At 46.9% G+C, this 17,888-nt stretch overlaps 3 protein-coding genes, 1 non-coding gene and 1 pseudogene across 6 annotated transcripts in view; 3 read left to right on the plus strand and 2 right to left on the minus strand.

The window, feature by feature from the left end:
- LOC130520206 (NACHT, LRR and PYD domains-containing protein 12-like) overlaps positions 1–3,219 on the plus strand; it is a 48,513-nt gene extending 45,294 nt beyond the window's left edge. Inside the window, exons 7-8 of the mRNA XM_057023899.1 lie at positions 845–1,018; positions 2,848–3,219. Of these exons, the coding sequence (XP_056879879.1) occupies positions 845–1,018; positions 2,848–3,067 (394 nt within the window). The 3' untranslated portion in view covers positions 3,068–3,219. The remainder of the gene's footprint in view (positions 1–844; positions 1,019–2,847) is intronic.
- Positions 3,220–7,707: 4,488 nt separating this feature from the next.
- LOC130520221 (5S ribosomal RNA) lies at positions 7,708–7,826 on the minus strand. The gene has a single exon (XR_008948719.1). It is a non-coding gene; the product is annotated as a 5S ribosomal RNA (ribosomal RNA).
- Positions 7,827–8,919: 1,093 nt separating this feature from the next.
- LOC130520220 (5S ribosomal RNA) lies at positions 8,920–9,028 on the minus strand (annotated as a pseudogene).
- A 1,180-nt stretch (positions 9,029–10,208) lies between these two features.
- LOC130520212 (uncharacterized) lies at positions 10,209–11,358 on the plus strand. The gene is made up of 3 exons (XM_057023902.1): positions 10,209–10,968; positions 11,066–11,137; positions 11,226–11,358. The coding sequence occupies exons 1-3, from the start codon at positions 10,488–10,490 to the stop codon at positions 11,288–11,290; spliced, it is 618 nt and encodes a 205-aa protein (XP_056879882.1). The 5' UTR covers positions 10,209–10,487; the 3' UTR covers positions 11,291–11,358.
- Positions 11,359–11,462: 104 nt separating this feature from the next.
- LOC130520216 (uncharacterized) lies at positions 11,463–15,792 on the plus strand. Of its 3 annotated transcripts, none has more exons than XM_057023907.1 (3): positions 11,463–11,868; positions 11,968–12,087; positions 14,627–15,792. In XM_057023907.1, exon 3 carries the CDS (start codon positions 14,689–14,691, stop codon positions 15,424–15,426), a length of 738 nt encoding a protein of 245 aa, XP_056879887.1. In that variant the 5' UTR covers positions 11,463–11,868; positions 11,968–12,087; positions 14,627–14,688; the 3' UTR covers positions 15,427–15,792. The 3 variants fall into 3 exon arrangements, 1 of the variants encoding a protein (XP_056879887.1); XR_008948715.1 differs by lacking the exon at positions 14,627–15,792 and adding an exon at positions 12,568–13,320 and having other exon boundaries at positions 11,468–11,868; XR_008948714.1 differs by lacking the exon at positions 14,627–15,792 and adding an exon at positions 12,225–12,377 and having other exon boundaries at positions 11,469–11,868.
- The last annotated feature ends 2,096 nt before the right edge of the window (positions 15,793–17,888 follow it).

Consider the following 17,888-nt stretch of genomic DNA (forward strand, 5'->3'; position numbering starts at 1 on the left):
AGCCGGCCTCGTTGGTTTAAATGGGTGTTTTAGGTCTTTGTGGCGGTTCCGTTTGGAGCCTTTATGTGACCCACAAAGTTGTTTGAGCCTTTCCACACCCGTTAGGTGGCAACTTCATCACTAGCAACAAAAGGTGCAGTGAAAATGATTTGAAGGGAAACAGGCAGATAGAACAGAAGCTGAGGGCAATCGATGCAACCAGAGACTCTGATGTCATCGATCGGATCACTGAATTAAGACTTGACGCACCATCGTACAAATTGGATGAAATGCAAAATATCCAAAGAGCCGATAGACAGATAAAAAGATGCACGTTTCTTTAAACCATTTGCTACAATCATTTTAAATATTGAGTAATTATGAGCTGTTCTAAAATAAGACAAATGTTGAGAATAATTCAGTTGCATTTCAGATCTGATGGTCGTTCAAACTGTTGCTCTACGGTGTTGAATTTAGCTTTTCCAGGAAATGAGCTACATTTGTGTTGAGGTAGATTCTCAGATAAGTTGATTAGAAATCCCAAAGTTTGACTCACTATTTTTGTTTCATACACAACAGACTGCCTGGTAGTTTTCTTTCAAAGAGTTTTGGGAAGTTGTGGCCTCAGCAATGACGTCAAACCCTTCTCATCTACGGGAGCTGAGCTTAATCGAGAACCAAAGCCTGACAGATGCCGACGTAAAGTTACTGTCTTCTGCAATGATGCATCCAAACTGCAGACTGGAGACGCTCAGGTCAGGAGGCCTCTGTTGGCCTTTTCTAAATTTCTTTACATTTTCTGCTTTTCTCTTCATTTTCAGATTTAGAAATGTGTTTTTATTTGCCCCATTTATTCCTTTTCCAGGCTGTGGCGCTGCAGTTTATCAGAGACCAGCTGTGGCTCTCTGGCCTCGGCGCTGAGGTCCAATCCCTCCCATCTGAGGGTTCTGGACCTGAGTAGGAACCAGCTGCAGGATCCAGGAGTGAAGCTGCTCTGTGGTGCTCTCCAGGATCCTCTCTGTGAGCTGGAGACGCTCAGGTCAGTCAGAGATGATCCAGTACTTTCCCAGGTGTCACTAGTTAGACAATAAATGTTTACATGTTTGATCTTTGTTATAAACGTAGTGTTACAGTTCTCAGAAAAAAGACCACACAGGACAGATTTGCAGTATTAAATTGGTTGTGGAAATCTGTCCCATGTGAGGATGGTCATCAATGACTAGAAAGGAAGTATCAGTTGTAGATTTGTCTTGTTTTATTTTAGGCTGGCCACAAAACCGCCCAAACATTCAGACCAATCAAAAATGGTTCTTCCTGTCTTTTAAAGATCAGAAGGAAAACTAGAAACCCCAAAAAGAAAGCTGCTGCAGTGTGCCATGCCCCTTCTCTCCTGAGAAAAGCCATCCCAAAAAAGAGAAAAGCCCAAGTGTGAAGTGAGCGCCCTGTTAAACCTTGGTACCGAAAGCCTGCAGTCATTCTCATCTTAGGTGGCTTCATTCCAGCCAGAAGCCCAAACCTGCCTCCCTCTTAAAGGGGCAGCAGGTCAGTCCAACCACAGAAACCTTCATGAAGATCTGAAGCTTTCAGCATCCACAATTGTTGCACCTCACTTCCATTGGAGTCCAAATCAGAAGTCAACAAGTTGATTCTACACCGATTCTACACAATGCAACCATTTTAAAAAGGTTTCCATCCATAAGTTTTCACACATTTTTAGATAAATCTGTTTGTTCATCGCCTCCTTCTGTTGTAATGGTCATTAAAGAAAATGACCTTATTTGAGTTTTTCTCCTCACAAATATGACTTTCTATGAACGATGCAATAAATGCAGCTTGCAATCTAAGACAATATGGAAGTATGTGTATATAATAGTAGTGGAAGTAGCTCATGAAATAATACATTTGCTCTTCTCATCGAATCTCTCTATGGTATTAAAGAAAAACCTGCTCTTAGTCAACAACATCTAAGACATCAACCAAAAATCCTAATTTTCTACAATATAATATAAAACAGTAGAGAAGACTCTTTCTACAGAGACACTGGTGGCAGGAATGCAGAAGTATCACCTGCTCAACTTGGAAGGTGGAGCAGAAACCACCAGCTGAGAAGGTCCTCAGCGAGAGGAAGTGGTGGAGAACCATGAAACTTGCTAAGCTCCACCTCAGCTCCAGAGACGGGCTGAGCTGGAGCTGTGGCACCAGGTATCGCCCAGAAGAGCCTCCAACAAACAAGCTCTTCTCTTGGGAGGAGAGGGCTTTGAATCTCAGCTCAGTGTGCTTGTCTCTAGTAGGTGGCAGCTGCACCTTTTCCTGAGGTCCTTGTTGATGCCCTGAGGGGAATTGATGCTCCTGCAATGTTTTCTGGCAGCATTGAGCTTGCAGTGGGTCAATCAAACACACTGTGGGGTGGCTCTCTTTCCTTCTCTCATCTGGAGAACAAGTGACACCAGCTGCCAATCATTGTTGGAGAAATGTGCAGTCAGGGGAACTCTGCGTCCAGACTATAGCCACCCTTCCAGCATCCAGCAGTGTCTAAAACCTTTGATTTGGTTTCACCAGAGAGTGTAGGGATTGCAGGGTCGCTGCAGCATCGCCCACAAGCTATCAGGAGTGGGTCGCTTTGTCCCAACTCCTGACAAGAGTTGAGTGCTATTGAGAAATGTGGTCTCACAAACTTGGAAGGTATTTTGACCCACACACACTTTACATACGGTGTAGATCTTGTCCAACCGCCCTGAAAGAACCCAAAATAGGAACATACGGCAGATAAGCCGGTGCAGGACCAGAGGTTTGTTGCTTGTAAGCTGTGTTTTGCTCTGGTACATGTTGATTTTTATCTGTCTTCTCTCAAAATAATTGTTATTTTAGCCTATGGGACTGCAGTTTATCAGAGACCAGCTGTGATTCTGTGGCCTCAGCTCTGAAGTCCAACCTCTCCCATCTGAGGGTTCTGGACCTGAGCTACAACCCGTTGCAGGATTCAGGAGTGAAGCGGCTCTGTTCTGGACTGGAGAGTCCAAACTGTAAACTGGAGAGGCTCAGGTCAGTCTTCATTTTTCTACCTATATACCAGCTGCTAAGATGGTGAAGTGAGGCTGTTCTCAACACTGCTGTGATGCACCACATTAAAAAAATTCCTTGGAATATCGTGAATTCAGGTCTGACCCAACTAAGAACTAACGTAGGTTTAGTACTGACGCAGATAACATGCAGACCTGCACCGTATAACCTCATCCTGCATTTTTCAGATTGATTGACTGCAGTTTATCAGGGATCAGCTGTGGCTCTCTGGCCTCGGCGGAGGTCCAATCCCTCCCATCTCAGAGAACTGGACCTGAGTTACAACCTGCTGAAGGATCCAGGAGTGAAGCTGCTCTGTGGTTTTCTCCACTTTCCAAACTGCCGACTGGAAACTCTGAGGTAAACACCATTCTCAAAAATGTCCATTATTCCATCCGAGGGTCCTCACACTTTCTGAGTGTGTGTGTTGTGCCCAGTTCCTTCAGGAGGGAGGGCCACACGGGGGCACTTATTCATGATAAATTGATTTAAGGACAATGAAAAAGCCGACAGATGGTAACCAAAATTAGACAAAACTAGGTGAGGGTGCCTGGTAGACACCAGCCAACGAGGAGGGAGATGGTGAGGGAGACAGGAAGTCATCTAAGACAGGTTGTGCCTTTAAAGATGAGCCACAGGTGAGATGGATCTCCATGATGAGATGGGAGGGAAAGAGGTGGGAGAACCTGGGAAGAGTGAGGGCCAGAACAATATATATTCTCCTTTGGAACAGTGCAAACCTGAGAGGTTGGAATTGTGGTCATTACATATTACTATCATTTTTTAACCTGGAACTAAATTAAATATTTACAGATCATGCCTTTGATTAACCTTTCAGATGAATACTGGTTTCACTTATAACCTTATAAAAGTTTCCCTTCTTTATTTAGATTAAAGGACTGCAGCTTATCAGAGATCAGCTGTGGCTCTCTGGCCTCGGCGCTGAGGTCCAATCCCTCCCATCTCAGAGAACTGGACCTGGTTGGAACCAGCTGAAGGATTCAGGAGTGAAGCTGCTGTCTGATCTCGTAGAGAATCCACACTAAGGGCTGGAGACATTGAGACGGTAGCTGGTTGGAGCCAGTCAACTCCCGCTCATCTGCTGCATCACTCACTGACCACTGGTGAAGAGCATCTGTGGAAACATCTGCCGTCTACTCCCTCCATAGATGAAAAAATCAGTTTTTAAAAAGCGCTGGTGGACTTTCAGGAGATCAGTCGATGGTCGACAAAGCAGAAGCAGCTTCGCCTTGAAGTTAAATTAGTTCCTGGTATCACACAATGCATCTTTATAAAGTTCTAAATGGCTCCTCGGCCACTCTTAGAACCATGGAAACATTCTCTTAATTGTCTCTTCAAATGTCTGTATTATACGTTACTATTTTACAGAATGCCTTCAGAATCTTTAGGGTTTAGTATTTACTGTCTCTGTGACATGGAGCATTGGAATATTTCAGCTGCAGCCAGCAAAAACCCATCAGAATGACGGCTATCGGTGGGAACCGCAGGTCATTTGACTTTAGTCAGTCTGTTCAATGTTATAGGATTTATTGCAATCTAATAAAAACTATGAATAAATGTGGGAAATAGGAAATAAAAAGAAGCAAAATGACCAAATAAAACTGCCATGAATACTGTAAATTTAAAGATGTCAAGAATGGAATATCAGCTTAAATGGAATCAAACATAAAGGGAAAAGGCCTCCTTTAAGTTTACTGCAAAAATAAACACAAAATCAAGAGCGACACGCGCCAAAAACGTCTCATTCTCTCTTCTGTCTCCACTCATTCTTTTACATTCTCTTAAGATAATGGGGACGGGGTCGCGTGATAACAAAACAAGCTAATTGGGGACTATATTTTTGTTGCAAGAACTTTGGCTCTTCAGAAATTTCTATGTTGGCTTCCACAGATTGTGCATCCACAAGAAACTCAGTGTTTTTGAGGAACTACCAGGAGTGGCTGGAGTGGAGGCCAATGACGCTATAGCTACATATAGCTACATATAGATCACCGTTATCCTCAACCCAAAAGACCACCAGTTGGCGCAGCAATACTAAAGATAGGAGGTTGTTGTCGTTGCGCAGACGCGGAGTGATATCACGCACAAACGTGCCCTATGTTCGATATACCGTATGTTCGCGACCAAAGGGCGCACCGTATTAAAAGGTGCAGCCTCAGTTACGGGTGCTGTTTCTGTATTTAACACATACAACAGGCGCTCCGGATTATAGGGCGTGGGCATGGTAAAACATAGCGCTACATTAGCTTACATGCATGCCCATCTGTAGTGAGCCACTCACAGCGGGAGCCCCGACTGTAGTGGGCCGATCATAGCGGGAGCCCCATCTGTAGTGGGCCGCTCATAGCGGGAGCCCCGTCTGTAGTGGGCCGCTCACAGCGGGAGCCCCGTCTGTAGTGGGCCGCTCATAGCGGGAGCCCTGTCTGTAGTGGGCCGCTCCTAGCGGGAGCCCCGTCAGTAGTTGGCTGCTCACAGCAGGAGCCCCGTCTGTAGTCGGCCGCTCATAGCGGGAGTCCTGTCTGTAGTGGGCCGCTCATAGCGGGAGTCCCGTCTGTAGTGGGCCGCTCATAGCGGGAGCCCCGTCTGTAGTCGGCCGCTCCTAGCGGGAGCCCCGTCTGTAGTGGGCCGCTCATAGCGGGAGCCCTGTCTGTAGTGGGCCGCTCCTAGCAGGAGCCCCGTCAGTAGTCGGCCGCTCATAGCGGGAGCCCCTTCTGTAGTGGGCCGCTCATAGCGGGAGCCCCGTCTGTAGTCGACCGCTCATAGCGGGAGCCCCATCTGTAGTCGGCCGCTCATAGCGGGAGTCCCGTCTGTAGGGGCCGCTCATAGCGGGAGCCCCGTCTGTCGTGGGCCGCTCATAGCGGGAGCCCCGTCTGTAGTGGGCCACTCATAGCGGGAGCCCCGTCTGTAGTGGGCTGCTCACAGCGGGAGCCCCCTCTGTAGTGGGCCGCTCATAGCGGGAGCCCCGTCTGTAGTCGGCCGCTCACAGCGGGAGCCCCGTCTGTAGTCGGCCGCTCACAGCGGGAGTCCCGTCTGTAGTGGGCCGCTCACAGCGGGAGCCCCGTCTGTAGTGGGCCGCTCATAGCGGGAGCCCCGTCTGTCGTGGGCCGCTCATAGCGGGAGCCCCGTCTGTAGTGGGCCGCTCATAGCGGGAGCCCCGTCTGTAGTCGGCCGCTCATAGCGGGAGCCCCGTCTGTAGTGGGCCGCTCATAGCGGGAGCCCCGTCTGTAGTGGGCCGCTCACAGCGGGAGCCCCGTCTGTAGTGGTGCACTGTAATTATTTTCTGTATAAAAATTAAATTTGGTGTTCAAAAAGTCTTTTTTCAAACTTGAGTCTTGAAAAAGAGGGGGTCGTCTTATATTCGAGCCAATACGGTAATTCTTATTCAAAAAAAATTTGTAGAACATGTCTGACATGTGCAAGACTCAATTCACAAGGAAATCTGAGACCAAGAAGAGGAAAATTTCCTGCTCCCCAATATCCATTCCAAACTATACATATGGACTTCATAGAATTAAATAAAAGTGAAGGGAAAAAATACTGTCTAGTCATAATAGATGCATTTTCAAAATGGATAGAACTATTTCCAACAAAAAACCCAGATGTGCTAACAGTTGCTAAAGCACTCTGCAAAGATATCATACCCAGATATGGTATCCCAGAAAAAAATTACTGTGATAATGGTACTCATTTTGTAAATCAAGTTGTTAAAAAGATCAGTGTTATGTTTCATATTGATTTAAAACACCATTGCTCCTATCATCCTCAGAGCGCAGGATTAGTTGAAAGAACTAATGGCACTATTAAAAACAGACTGAAGAGATGCATGGAAGAGACGGGGAGACCGTGGACAATGTGTGGATTTGGCTAAGCTCTATATAAACATTACAAGCACCGCAGGCCTTACTCCTTATGAGGTCTTATTTGGAAGACTGTACAGACTTCCTCAGTTCACAAACTACTGGGAGACAAATGATGAGTCTAATCTAGCTGATTACATGAGAAGAATGTTAGAAAAACAAAAGCAAGGTCATGAAACTGAGACGGCCTCTGTCTCCCAACAGAAAATCCAACCGGTGGAGCCAGGCGACTGGGTCCTAGTGAGGAGCGTAAAAAAGAAACACTGGTATTCACCTGAGTGGGAAGGACCTGACCAAGTTCTTTTGTCTACACCTTCTGCTGCTAAAATAGCTGAAAGATCAACCTGGGTACACCTCACTCATTGCAAGAAGGTCATTTCTGTTGAAAACTCCGACCGGGAAGGTGATGCAAATTCTGATAATAGGGTGGACTTAGACGAATAGAGTCTGGGTAGACCCGAAAGTCAGTGAAGGTTTCAGAGCCACCTCACTTAGGGGGGCTATTTCAACAGGTTATGATCTATTGCTGTTCAGGAACAGTGTACTGGTTTCACAAACTCTACGAGGACGGCAGCAGGTAAATATAGACAGAAGCCAATACAGAAAAATCCAGAGGATTGGCTGGGGCTGTAGTATGCTAGCCTCGGTGCTAGCTGTAATCATAGTATTCCTGATAATCATAATAGTTATACAAGGTCTCCAACTCAGTTGAAACCCAATAAGTTTAAATGACTCCCAGGTGGCGACAGAGAGAGTTGGAGTGTCTATTCTCTTCATATGCGTGTTTTTATTTGTATGGTACCTGGCATTCCCAGGCGGTCTCCCATCCAAGTACTAACCAGGCCCGACCCTGCTTAGCTTCCGAGATCGGACGAGATCGGGCGTTCTCAGGGTGGTATGGCCGTAAGCGAGAGCAGGGGCAAGAAAATGGCCTTTTGAAGTTAATACATTCAAACTTATTTTCTTGAAACACTTATTCTGGTGGAGGTTGTCCATTTTGCTTTGTCACAGTCCAAACGTCAATGTTGGAGCAGCCTCCAATCCATTCCCCCCAAAAAGAAAAGGCTATATAGCCTATGAGCGTCATATCATCAAATCTGCGTAGATCGGCTCTTGGATGAGAGGTGAAACGCCTTCAAAACAATCAAACAAGATTCAACTCCGATAAATGAAATCAACTTAAAAGCAGTGTGCCATGGCCGGGAATCGATCTGCGGGCCAGTTGACGATTGCTGTAACAGACAACCTGATTGAAACCTCCTGAAGACCCCAGAGGGAGAGTTCGAATCCAGCTTTGGGCATTATCAAAGAGAAGATATTTGATTGAAAAATTCACGATCATAAAAATGTTTAAAGAACATAGCAGTGTCTGTGAGGTTTATGAGCCACAAATGCTGCTCTTTTTAGGAGCACAGCCATCTATTAAACTGTAGTTTGTGTCATAGCATAGTTTTATTGACAAATTTTAAATTGCAAGTAGCAGATATGAACAGGGAAATGCTACGTTATCTTCTTATTCTGTTCCAAATAATCTGATGAGATAGGTGTGGAGTTAATTCAGTTGGGGATAAACAGATGGAATATTAGTGTTGTTAGTATGATACTTGAGTTCTTTAGAAATTGTTTTCAATTCAGGAATCTGCCGCCTTGAGTTGGCTTTTTTTGAAGACAAAAATATTGACAATAGTGTGGACCAAAGTGGGAAATTCAATTTTATTTAGACACAAACACACACACACACACACAGGCACGCATGGACGGACGCACGCACGCACGCACACACACACACACACACACACACACACACACACACACACACACACACACACCACACACACACACACGCACACACACACACTCATAAAATATTAAATCTCAAACGATGTACAATAGTGCAACATTAAATCTCAATGTTAGAAGTACTTAAGAAGTGAATTGCATCTGGCTGGATAATTATCAGGAACACTGGCGGCCTCTGCTGACCCAGTGGAAGAGTGCAAAAAGCTTACAGCACCTGGTATTCCCAGGCGGTCTCCCATCCAAGTACTAACCAGGCCCGACCCTGCTTAGCTTCCGAGATCGGGCGTTCTCAGGGTGGTATGGCCGTAAGCGAGAGCAGGTACAAGAAAATGGCCTTTTGAAGTTAATACACTCAAACTTATTTTCTTGAAACACTTATTCTGGTGGAGGTTGTCCATTTTGCTTTGTCACAGTCCAAACCTCAATGTTGGAGCAGCCTCCAATCCATTTCCTCAAAAAAGAAAAGGCTATATAGCCTATGAGCGTCATATCATCAAATCTGCCTAGAACGGCTCTTGGATGAGAGGTGAAACGCCTTCAAAAAAATCAAACAAGATTCAACTCCGATAAATGAAATCAACTTAAAAGCAATGTGCCATAGCCGGGAGCTAAACGGCCCTAAACCGTTTCCCATTCATTTTCAATGGTCGTGCTAAACCACTACGGACGCAATATATTTCCGGCCGCTATCATCCCGTGGCGCTGTTCTGCCGTTTCTATGAAGAGCGGCTCCTCTCCGGAGGATCGGCCATTCTTGGTTCATTCTTTGGTAAACTTCGCTGAAGGTAAGTTTGGGCTTGATTTCCGACTAAATTAATGAGGAAACTTTTCGTAATTGTGCATAGGCTGTGGTCAATTTTGTCCTAAATTAGCAAGGAACGTGTTATAATTGGCCCTAAATTATAATGTACTGTATTTGTCATGCTACAATATACTCATATCTTGTCAAGCTAGTTTTTCATAAATTAAATTACACGACAGTGATGAATGAACTTGTTCATATTTTATATTCAAGTAACCGATTTACTTGTCGTGGCACTGAAATCTCGGTATTATTATTATTATTACTATAATTATTATTAGTAGTAATATTAGTAGTGGTAGTATTACATTTTATTACATCAAATGTGTGTTTTTGTTTTCAATGTCTTTGAGAGGGGATACTGTCCTCCTGCCCCCCCCCAACATGTTCTCTCTCACACAGACACACACACACACAAACACACACCTACACACACACCACACCATCACTTTCCAGTCTTTTCCTCACTAGCCACACCAGGTACTGACCTTCTGAACTCCTGAATCGACACCCCAACAACCTTGATCTTACACTTTCACACCTACATGATAATTGCATGTGTGCGCACACTCACAAACACACACACACACACACACACACACACAGAGCTTTACACATGGTACCACACTTTATCTTTTACTGGCCTAAGATTCCTTTGATCACATTTATCAGGTGTGATGTGAAAAATGGGTGGAACTGTTTTATCAGTGTCTAATAAAAATGAGAAAATTAATAGACATTTTTCCTTTATGTCAGCTCAACATGCAGAAGCAATTCGCCTTTTTCCCTGGGAAACTTCGGGTCGTGTTCCGCAAGGGGCCTCTTGGGTTTCTCCTCCAGGAGCCATCTGATGAAGCCAAACGGGTGAGTTCCACTCCTCAGGACAAGTCTGCGGCCATGAGGGAGGACCTCGTACGGCAGAACGCTTTGGCCGTCATCCGACAACGAGGGGGGATCCCTCAGATAAGATGGAGGTGCAGGGAGACTATGTCCTGCAGTTTGGTAAATATAAAGGGAAGTCATTCAGATGGCTTTTGCAGAATGACGTAGGATCCACCGTGTATCTGATCAAGAACGTGCAGAGCGAGGAGGCAGCAGGTCTCTGTATGGCTGACAGCCACAGTAAGGACAGCCTCCAGTCATTTGTGAGTTATGCCCTCAGTTTCCAAGAAATCCAGGCTCTCCTCACTTATGAGGCCGGAAGAGGGGATGGAGTGACTGCCTCATCTGAAGACGACCAGCTGGTTGGATTTGGTGCCCGAGCCAAGAGCAGGTGGAAGGAGATCTGGGACAGCAGAGGTGATGGCTATGCTGATTTTGTCATAGGCAGGCGCTGCGTTCCAGGCACACGAATGTCCAGGTTGCAGCAGAACCTGCTGAAGAGGCAGCAGCCCACCACATCTTCCACACCTGCTGAGCATCCCATGAAGGCCCCAGCTGAGCCCCTGGGTATGCTCATTCCTTCATGTGACAAGTTCAACTTTGGGAAAAGGTTTTTTTCTTTTCTACTAATAACCTGTAGCCGGTATTTTTGTCTTTAACACAGCCATGGAGGAGGACGTGGAGATGGAAAGGGAGATGCTGAGCATCCATAACTCTGATCTGCAAGTCCAGAGCTGTAAATACACCGTTACCACATTTATTTCATGTCAAACAAAGTCCATGCCGTATCTGATTTCTTTGTTTTTCTTTTCATCTGTGTGCAGATGCTATGCCAGTAGCAGCAGCCGCCCTGCCGAGAGTGCCACCAGGAGCAAAGACAGGTTTCTGAAAAATAGGTTTCAGAGCTGGAGTTCCGTTCCTTTCCATGAAGAATTCCTCTCCAAATCTGAAACTTATCTTATTATTTTTGTTTCTTGATGTTCCGGCCGAGTTCCTTTAATATTACTCTTCATATGTTGGTGTGATAATAACGTCGTGAGGACTATGAATTGATCCGTGCAATGATGAACTGATATTGACTATGAGGAGGAGGGTAAGTGTTTGTTTTTGTTCTCTTTGCATGCTTCGTTGAAAAACAGTTTCGATGCACGGGGTACGAACACGCGAATGCATGTTTGTTGACCGAGTCCCAATGCTCCTCCTGCTCGGCCTCGAGAGCGCTGATTAACATTGTCATTTCAATTGGTGTGAATGAGACCATTATATTGTTTTCATTTTAATGATGTAAAATTCTAAAAAGCAGGAGGAGTAACGATAAGGCTGCTTGAATTTCTACTAATAACGGCGTCTTCACAACTCATTGAATCTGAACTGACTAAACTAATGTTGTCTTTTTAGTTCCATCTGCCACACGCTCCAAAGCCCCACCTGGAGATACCGCTGAGCTACAGGCATCACTAGTTGATGGTAAAAACATTGTAATTCTGTTCATCCAATCAAGTGTTCTGCTAACTGCAGCTGCCTTAAATAAAGTCATTTCATTTTTGAAAATGACCGTACCTGCAGCTGTTCCAGCTTCACCAGGTGTGAAGAGGAAGAGACCTGTGCCCCTCCCCCCACAGCTGGCCTTCCTGGTGACAGAGACAGAGGGTCTCACAAAGGTAGAGGAGCCCCACTCAACTTCAGGTATGTTTCCTTTTCTTTTTATTTAGGGCTGATGAACAACCTGATGTCTCTGTAATGTCCAGCTGACTGTTCTTTCCATGTTGTCATCAGGTGAAGTGACTGTAATTTCTTAATAGCAAGTCTGCACTTGTTTTCAGGACCTGACTCTTGCACGGCACAGACCTCTGACGGCAGAGTGCCTCCTTTGACGGACTCTACCCAAGACCAAAAGAGTGGGATGTTAAACCATGTACATTTCCCCCATTCCGTGGGGTGTTGAACAATAATAAAGTGTCCCGGGGTGATTCAAATTGACACGATTCTTTGTCACTGACATGGAAAAAATCTGACGTGTGAGCTCTGGAATGAAACCAAGTGTCCGAGGCGCGTGTTTGTTTCCTTGTATCGTGGTTTATATCATGTGAGGGCGGGGGCACTGAAATTGTCTCTTCAGTAATGATAACTTTATGTTGTTCAACTGTCTTCTTTACTTTATCCTAGTTCCCATAGCTCCTGTTCCCATGCCTGTCCCTGACCACGACATGAGCAAGTGGATCTGCTCACAACATCAAAAGCTGTGGATGAGGACGGAGCTTCAACAACTTGGGTTGTGGCCTGGGTCCCGACCAGTGCATAACCCTGGGAACGCAATTTCTCTTTGGCGTCTTCCTCCTCAGCCGGAGCTACTGGACATGGTGGCTGAGCTCCCGTCCCCCAACTTTTTTCAGCTCCATCCATTTTTCATTTGGAAGCCAGAGAGCCACATCACGGTCAGGTTGAGGAACAATGACATCCTGCCGTGCCTCCATAGCTGTCCTCGTCCTCAGGTGGTCTCTGCAGGCGTGGGCAGACCTCCAGTGATCGTCAGCGTCCGTGGCCAGTATTTGATCTTTTCCTCGCGACTCTGCTGCAAGGCCTGTCGCAGGAACTGGTCCTGACAACCCTCCATGGGTGGAGAAGCTGCCCGTGCGCTTTACTAACCTTTTGCCTGCATTCCTGACTTACAAGAAGGCTGCGTGCAAGTCGGTAATGGATGAACTGCGGCGTTCTGGCAAGTCACCGACCGATATGGCGAACCAGGTGAATGAGCTCATGCACCTCAAGTATGAACGAGCTCACCTGGCATATCTGCACGCCGTACAGAACGTCAGGGAGGCCGAGGCTGGGGCGTACGGACAGAGAACCATCGGCCAGTACGTGAGGATGGAAGATCGGCCACGTGCTTTCGGGCCATACGAGGACCAAGAAGGTTGGGGTGGGTGTCTGTGTCCGGATCTCCTACCTGACTGACTGCCTGCTGGATGAGTTCAAGCGTCAACAGCCGTCTCTGACCAAGCTCCTCCAGGGCACGTTGGGGCAGGTTTTCAGGTGGGACCACACGAGGAAGATGGCGAGGAAGGTGACACTGGCATCTGGAGCCATGTCCAGTTTCGCAGTGATGAATGAGAACTGGCTCATTGTGTCCTGGGTGATGGTTCAGGCTGAGACAGAAAGGTCCCTGCATCCGATGTAGCAAGGAATGGCCCAGAGGTACAGCCACGCTGGGGTGGAAAGGCCGGCTACCACTGGATGGACAGGTGAGATCAGCCATCTTCTTTGTTTGCCGTCATTCAAACTGAAAAATGCTCCATGCTAACCCTAACCTATCCATGCTGAAGACGTGGCGCGTTCAGAGGGTTCACACATCCTCCGTGGTTGCCTCAGTGACCCAGAACTGTCTGAGGGGATAATGTACAGGGACGGAGGGACCCTTCAGCTAAACCACGTAGCGGGCGAAGGTGCCAAAGTCCCCGTCTGGATCCCTGTCCGTGGTACATCTCAGCAGGAGGGCTACCATTTCCAGCAGGCCCAGTGGGTCACGGGTACGCAGTCTCCCCTGAACTGTTCCAGGCCCAGGCCATGACCGGCGTTGTGCGGTGGAACTTTCAGCGACCGGTAGACATGAAGAAGCCCGGCGCCGTCCTCCCTGCTGTCTTTGACCCTGCCTCAATGTGGGAGTTGAACTCTGCTTCCATGGCAGTGACGGGACAAGACAAGTGCCCTGCGTTCCGCCTCTCTGACAGAGACACTGGAGAAAGGTTTGGGCTGGAGTCCAGAGAACCGGGCTGCCGTCCGCTCCCTGGACTGGGACAAACACAAAATGCAGAAGAGGGATCCGCCTTCGGCTCTCGTGCCCCCTCCCGCTCCAGACGATGCTCCTGGGGCAACACCTTCCTCCAGCTGGGGCAACAGCGACTGCTGTGCCGTCGCTTCCCCCTGCGCCACCTGTCAGCTGGACGTGTAAAGGAGATTCCAGCAGAGGATGACCAGGATCCTGAAAGATCAGTGGGCGGGTCAACGATAATCGGGTTTTTCAGAGCGCATGTTGGAATTAAGGCCTTCGAATGATTGAAAATAAATAGATTTAGTTAGGTTGTGGTCAGTGTATCTCAATCTTTTGATGTGTTAAATATTACACTTTCTGTTATTAAGGATGGATATAATGTGTTTTCTAATCTCATAGCCATATCGCGATAATATGAGTTACTAAGGATGCATTATTGCTTTGTTTGTGTTCCAGACGTCTCTGGAGCTTTGCCCCTGCCGCTGAAGTCCTCGCCGAGGAGCGCCCGCACTGGACCCATGAAGACTGGTGGTGGAGTGTTTGTCTTGGACCACACACGCTGGACTCTTCCCATGAAAGACGCTATTGATAGTTTGCTGCAGTATCATCATGGGGACAAGGACATCCTGAGGCTTGTGGATCGAGACTACGCAGACATGGTCCATCGGTCTGCGGCCGATCCGAACAGCTTGCTCCGCCCCACAACCAGGTTTCACATATCCCGCTATGTGAAGCATCTGGCAAAGCTGTTGAACACCAGTTCTTCTCTGAACACCAGCCCAGAGAAGCTCCTGGAGACTCAACAGCTGTGGTACTCCTTGACAGAGGGCAGCAAAACAACCAGCGTTCCTGTAGTCACCATGGAGACGGCTGTTGTCACTCCTCCCACAGCCGCCCTGCCCACGCCTCTGACGCAGGATTCCATTGAAAAAATTGTGCAGAGAATTCTAGAGATGGAGCAGCAGCAGCAGCGACCAGAGCAGAAGATGAGACAGACGAAACCCTGTCTGGCCTGTGGACAGCCCAAGTCTCCGTATGGGACGGGTGGATCTTCCATCCACTTTTTCTATCAGCAGGGTCCTGTTCGCTACTTCTACTGCTCAAGGAAGGTGCATCAGACTGATGCTGCTGAGGGACTCTCTGACCCCAGAATGCCCTTTCAACAATTTGCCGCGTCAGAGTTTTTCCAGAGGGAGCTGGAGGCCACCAAAAAGCGTGTGGAGGACAAAGCTCAGAGACAGATCGGCTGTGTTTAGCTTCATGATGGCGTCTCAGATGATATTCTTTCATTACCGCCACCCTTTCTCCACACAGAAGACACCCAGGTTTCCCAGCTGCCTCCGTGAACATGTGCTCCCACTCCCACCTTGTTTGAACCCCCGGTTCTCAGTGTCCACCTTCCCTTTTGCCATTTTATGGGGATCTGGAAGTTAACTTTTGCTGTTATGCTAATGACTACTGATAAATAATGAAATGAAGCCACCTCCCGCTCAGACTGTCACCGTTGCATTGTGGGAAATGTAGTATTGGCCTGTGTAAAACATCTGCGGCCTGTGGGCCGGTTCTAATAATAAATCAATATCATCCCGGGGGCCATAGAAAACCCTCGACCTTGACTCTGACATATGAGCTTTAAATGATTTCTTTTGACTCCCATTTATTTGGCTGTTTGGATATCATCTTTGCTAGTGTGTGTGTGTGGCTCTATGGAACTGGCATAAAGGATGTTAAAACTAGTCTAAATTAGTCTAAATTAAATAAAAATTCATCCATTCATCATCCCCAACAGGCGGTGTTTGATTAGAAACTCTTTCTGAACTCTGGTGCTCTGAAACATCTCTGCTTCCATTTTCAGCTGTTTTTATTCTCAATAACATCAAATCATCCATCCATCCAAATCGTGGTCCTGTTGGACCACCAAAGGACAAACACTTTCCATTTAGCACGGACAAAAAAACCCAAATCCTGTTTAGCAATGAAGCTGTGGGGAGAGTTTGAGGAGCGTTTCTGAGGAACACGCTGCCATATTGGGTCCAAGCTGCTGGGGTTTTTGTTGTTTCCAGGTGAATCGGTGGGCAGCGGCGTTACCGCCTGTCTCTGCCCCCCCCCCTCCCCGTGGTCGTGGTCACGCCGGGCATCTTTACTGGTCCCGTTTTAAACAGGTTCTGTTGGGAACAGGTGTTCTCCAGAACTGTATTCCAGGCTGCTGTGCTGAAGGGCTGTTTTCAGTAGCAATAGAGCCAGAGTGTGCCTGCTCCATATGAACCCCCCCAGGCCGTGCTTTCCTCCTGGCTGAGCCATAATCAGCTCTGGATGGACTGGTTCACGCTTGGACTGAGTCAAGATTTGATAGCTTGACTGATTCTTACAGTTTTTGATCAAACCCCCATCTGCTGATTCCAGGAGATCTTTAAAGGATCTCAGAGCTTCAGATTTATGAAGCCTGCTCAGCCCCCGGCAGCGCTGATGAAACCATTTCATTCCTTCAAAAAAGCAGAACATGAAGCTCCAGAAAAGGTTTTTGGATCAAGTTTCCAACAGAACGAGGACAAGTGGGTAAAAGCGCCACTTTAAAGCCTCCAGGCCTCAGAAAACATCCACCTTTAGGATGCCTGACTTTAGAGGATCGTCGGTTCGCTCCGAGCACAAGAACAAACATGTTTAACCTCAGTCCAAGAACATCTGACCTGAAATGATCAAAAACCTTCAGCGTAAAAAGATGGTGGAGAGAAAGCTGCTGGGAGGTTCTCAGAAGAGAAGTGGCATTAAAGCCAGCTGGAAGAGTCCAGCCTGCTTCCTGCTCCTCCAAACAGGCGTCTCCACACCAACACTGAGGAACACGGGCTTCTGTTCTTCCTTCTTCTCTTCTGACTATTGTGTGTTTGATGAATGCAGCATCCACTCACTGCCCCCCCCCCCCCCTCATTTACACTGCTCCTGGTTTCACAATGCTCCTCAGACAGATGCAACCAGAGACACTGATGCCGTCAGACAATAAACCTGAGTGTTGTTGTGTCCGGTTATTAACATGTTCCATGCTTTTCCTTCTGCAACAGTTCATCACACCTGCTCAGGGAAACCTCGGTGTAAAGGAGGTGAAGCCGTGCCTCAGTGACTCTACTTTGCTGTTTTAGAAACTAACAGTTATTAGATGAATATACAGTGTGCACGTACGCGCACACGTGTGTATGAACACTTAATACACGCGTGTGCGTGGATGTAGACTTTAGTACTTTGGGTTCATAGACTTTTTAGTATTTTGCAGATACGTGTCTGTATATAAACCAGATCCTCCTGTAATAAAGAACTAAAGGCTGACTGTTGTCACGTGACCTGTCTCCGTCTGTGTCCGATGATGGAACCTGCCTGGAACATCTGGTCCACAGAAAAAGCAAAACAGCTCACAGAACTGGTCCAGTTTAGACCCAAAAATGACAAATAATGAAAATGTGTGACGCAGTAGAACAATGGACGAACTTTCTATTGGTCATTGACAGTTTCAGTCATTTTCATCAGAATTCATCAGAAATATTTAAACCAACAAACTACACATAGAACCGCAAAGTTTAGAGCTTAAAGGGAGCGACAGGTGAAGATTTAAAGCTCAACGCAGCTGAAGAAGTTCCAAAAAGGAGAAATATCATGTGGTGCTTTACCGCCACCCGGTGGACACGCGTGGAACTGCAGACAATAGTTAAACGCGCTCCGACACATTCTG

The sequence above is a fragment of the Takifugu flavidus genome, unplaced genomic scaffold (genome assembly GCF_003711565.1).
Source record: "Takifugu flavidus isolate HTHZ2018 unplaced genomic scaffold, ASM371156v2 ctg305, whole genome shotgun sequence".
NCBI lineage: Eukaryota > Metazoa > Chordata > Actinopteri > Tetraodontiformes > Tetraodontidae > Takifugu > Takifugu flavidus.

Excerpts from the sequence above, each read along its gene's own strand:
- LOC130520212 (XM_057023902.1), top strand. The coding sequence starts at position 10,488 with ATGGAGGTGCAGGGAGACTATGTCCTGCAGTTTGGTAAATATAAAGGG. Across the intron at positions 10,969-11,065 it reads GGCCCCAGCTGAGCCCCTGG|CCATGGAGGAGGACGTGGAG; the intron begins GTATGCTCATTC and ends TCTTTAACACAG. Across the intron at positions 11,138-11,225 it reads TGATCTGCAAGTCCAGAGCT|ATGCTATGCCAGTAGCAGCA; the intron begins GTAAATACACCG and ends ATCTGTGTGCAG.
- LOC130520216 (XM_057023907.1), top strand. The coding sequence starts at position 14,689 with ATGAAGACTGGTGGTGGAGTGTTTGTCTTGGACCACACACGCTGGACT.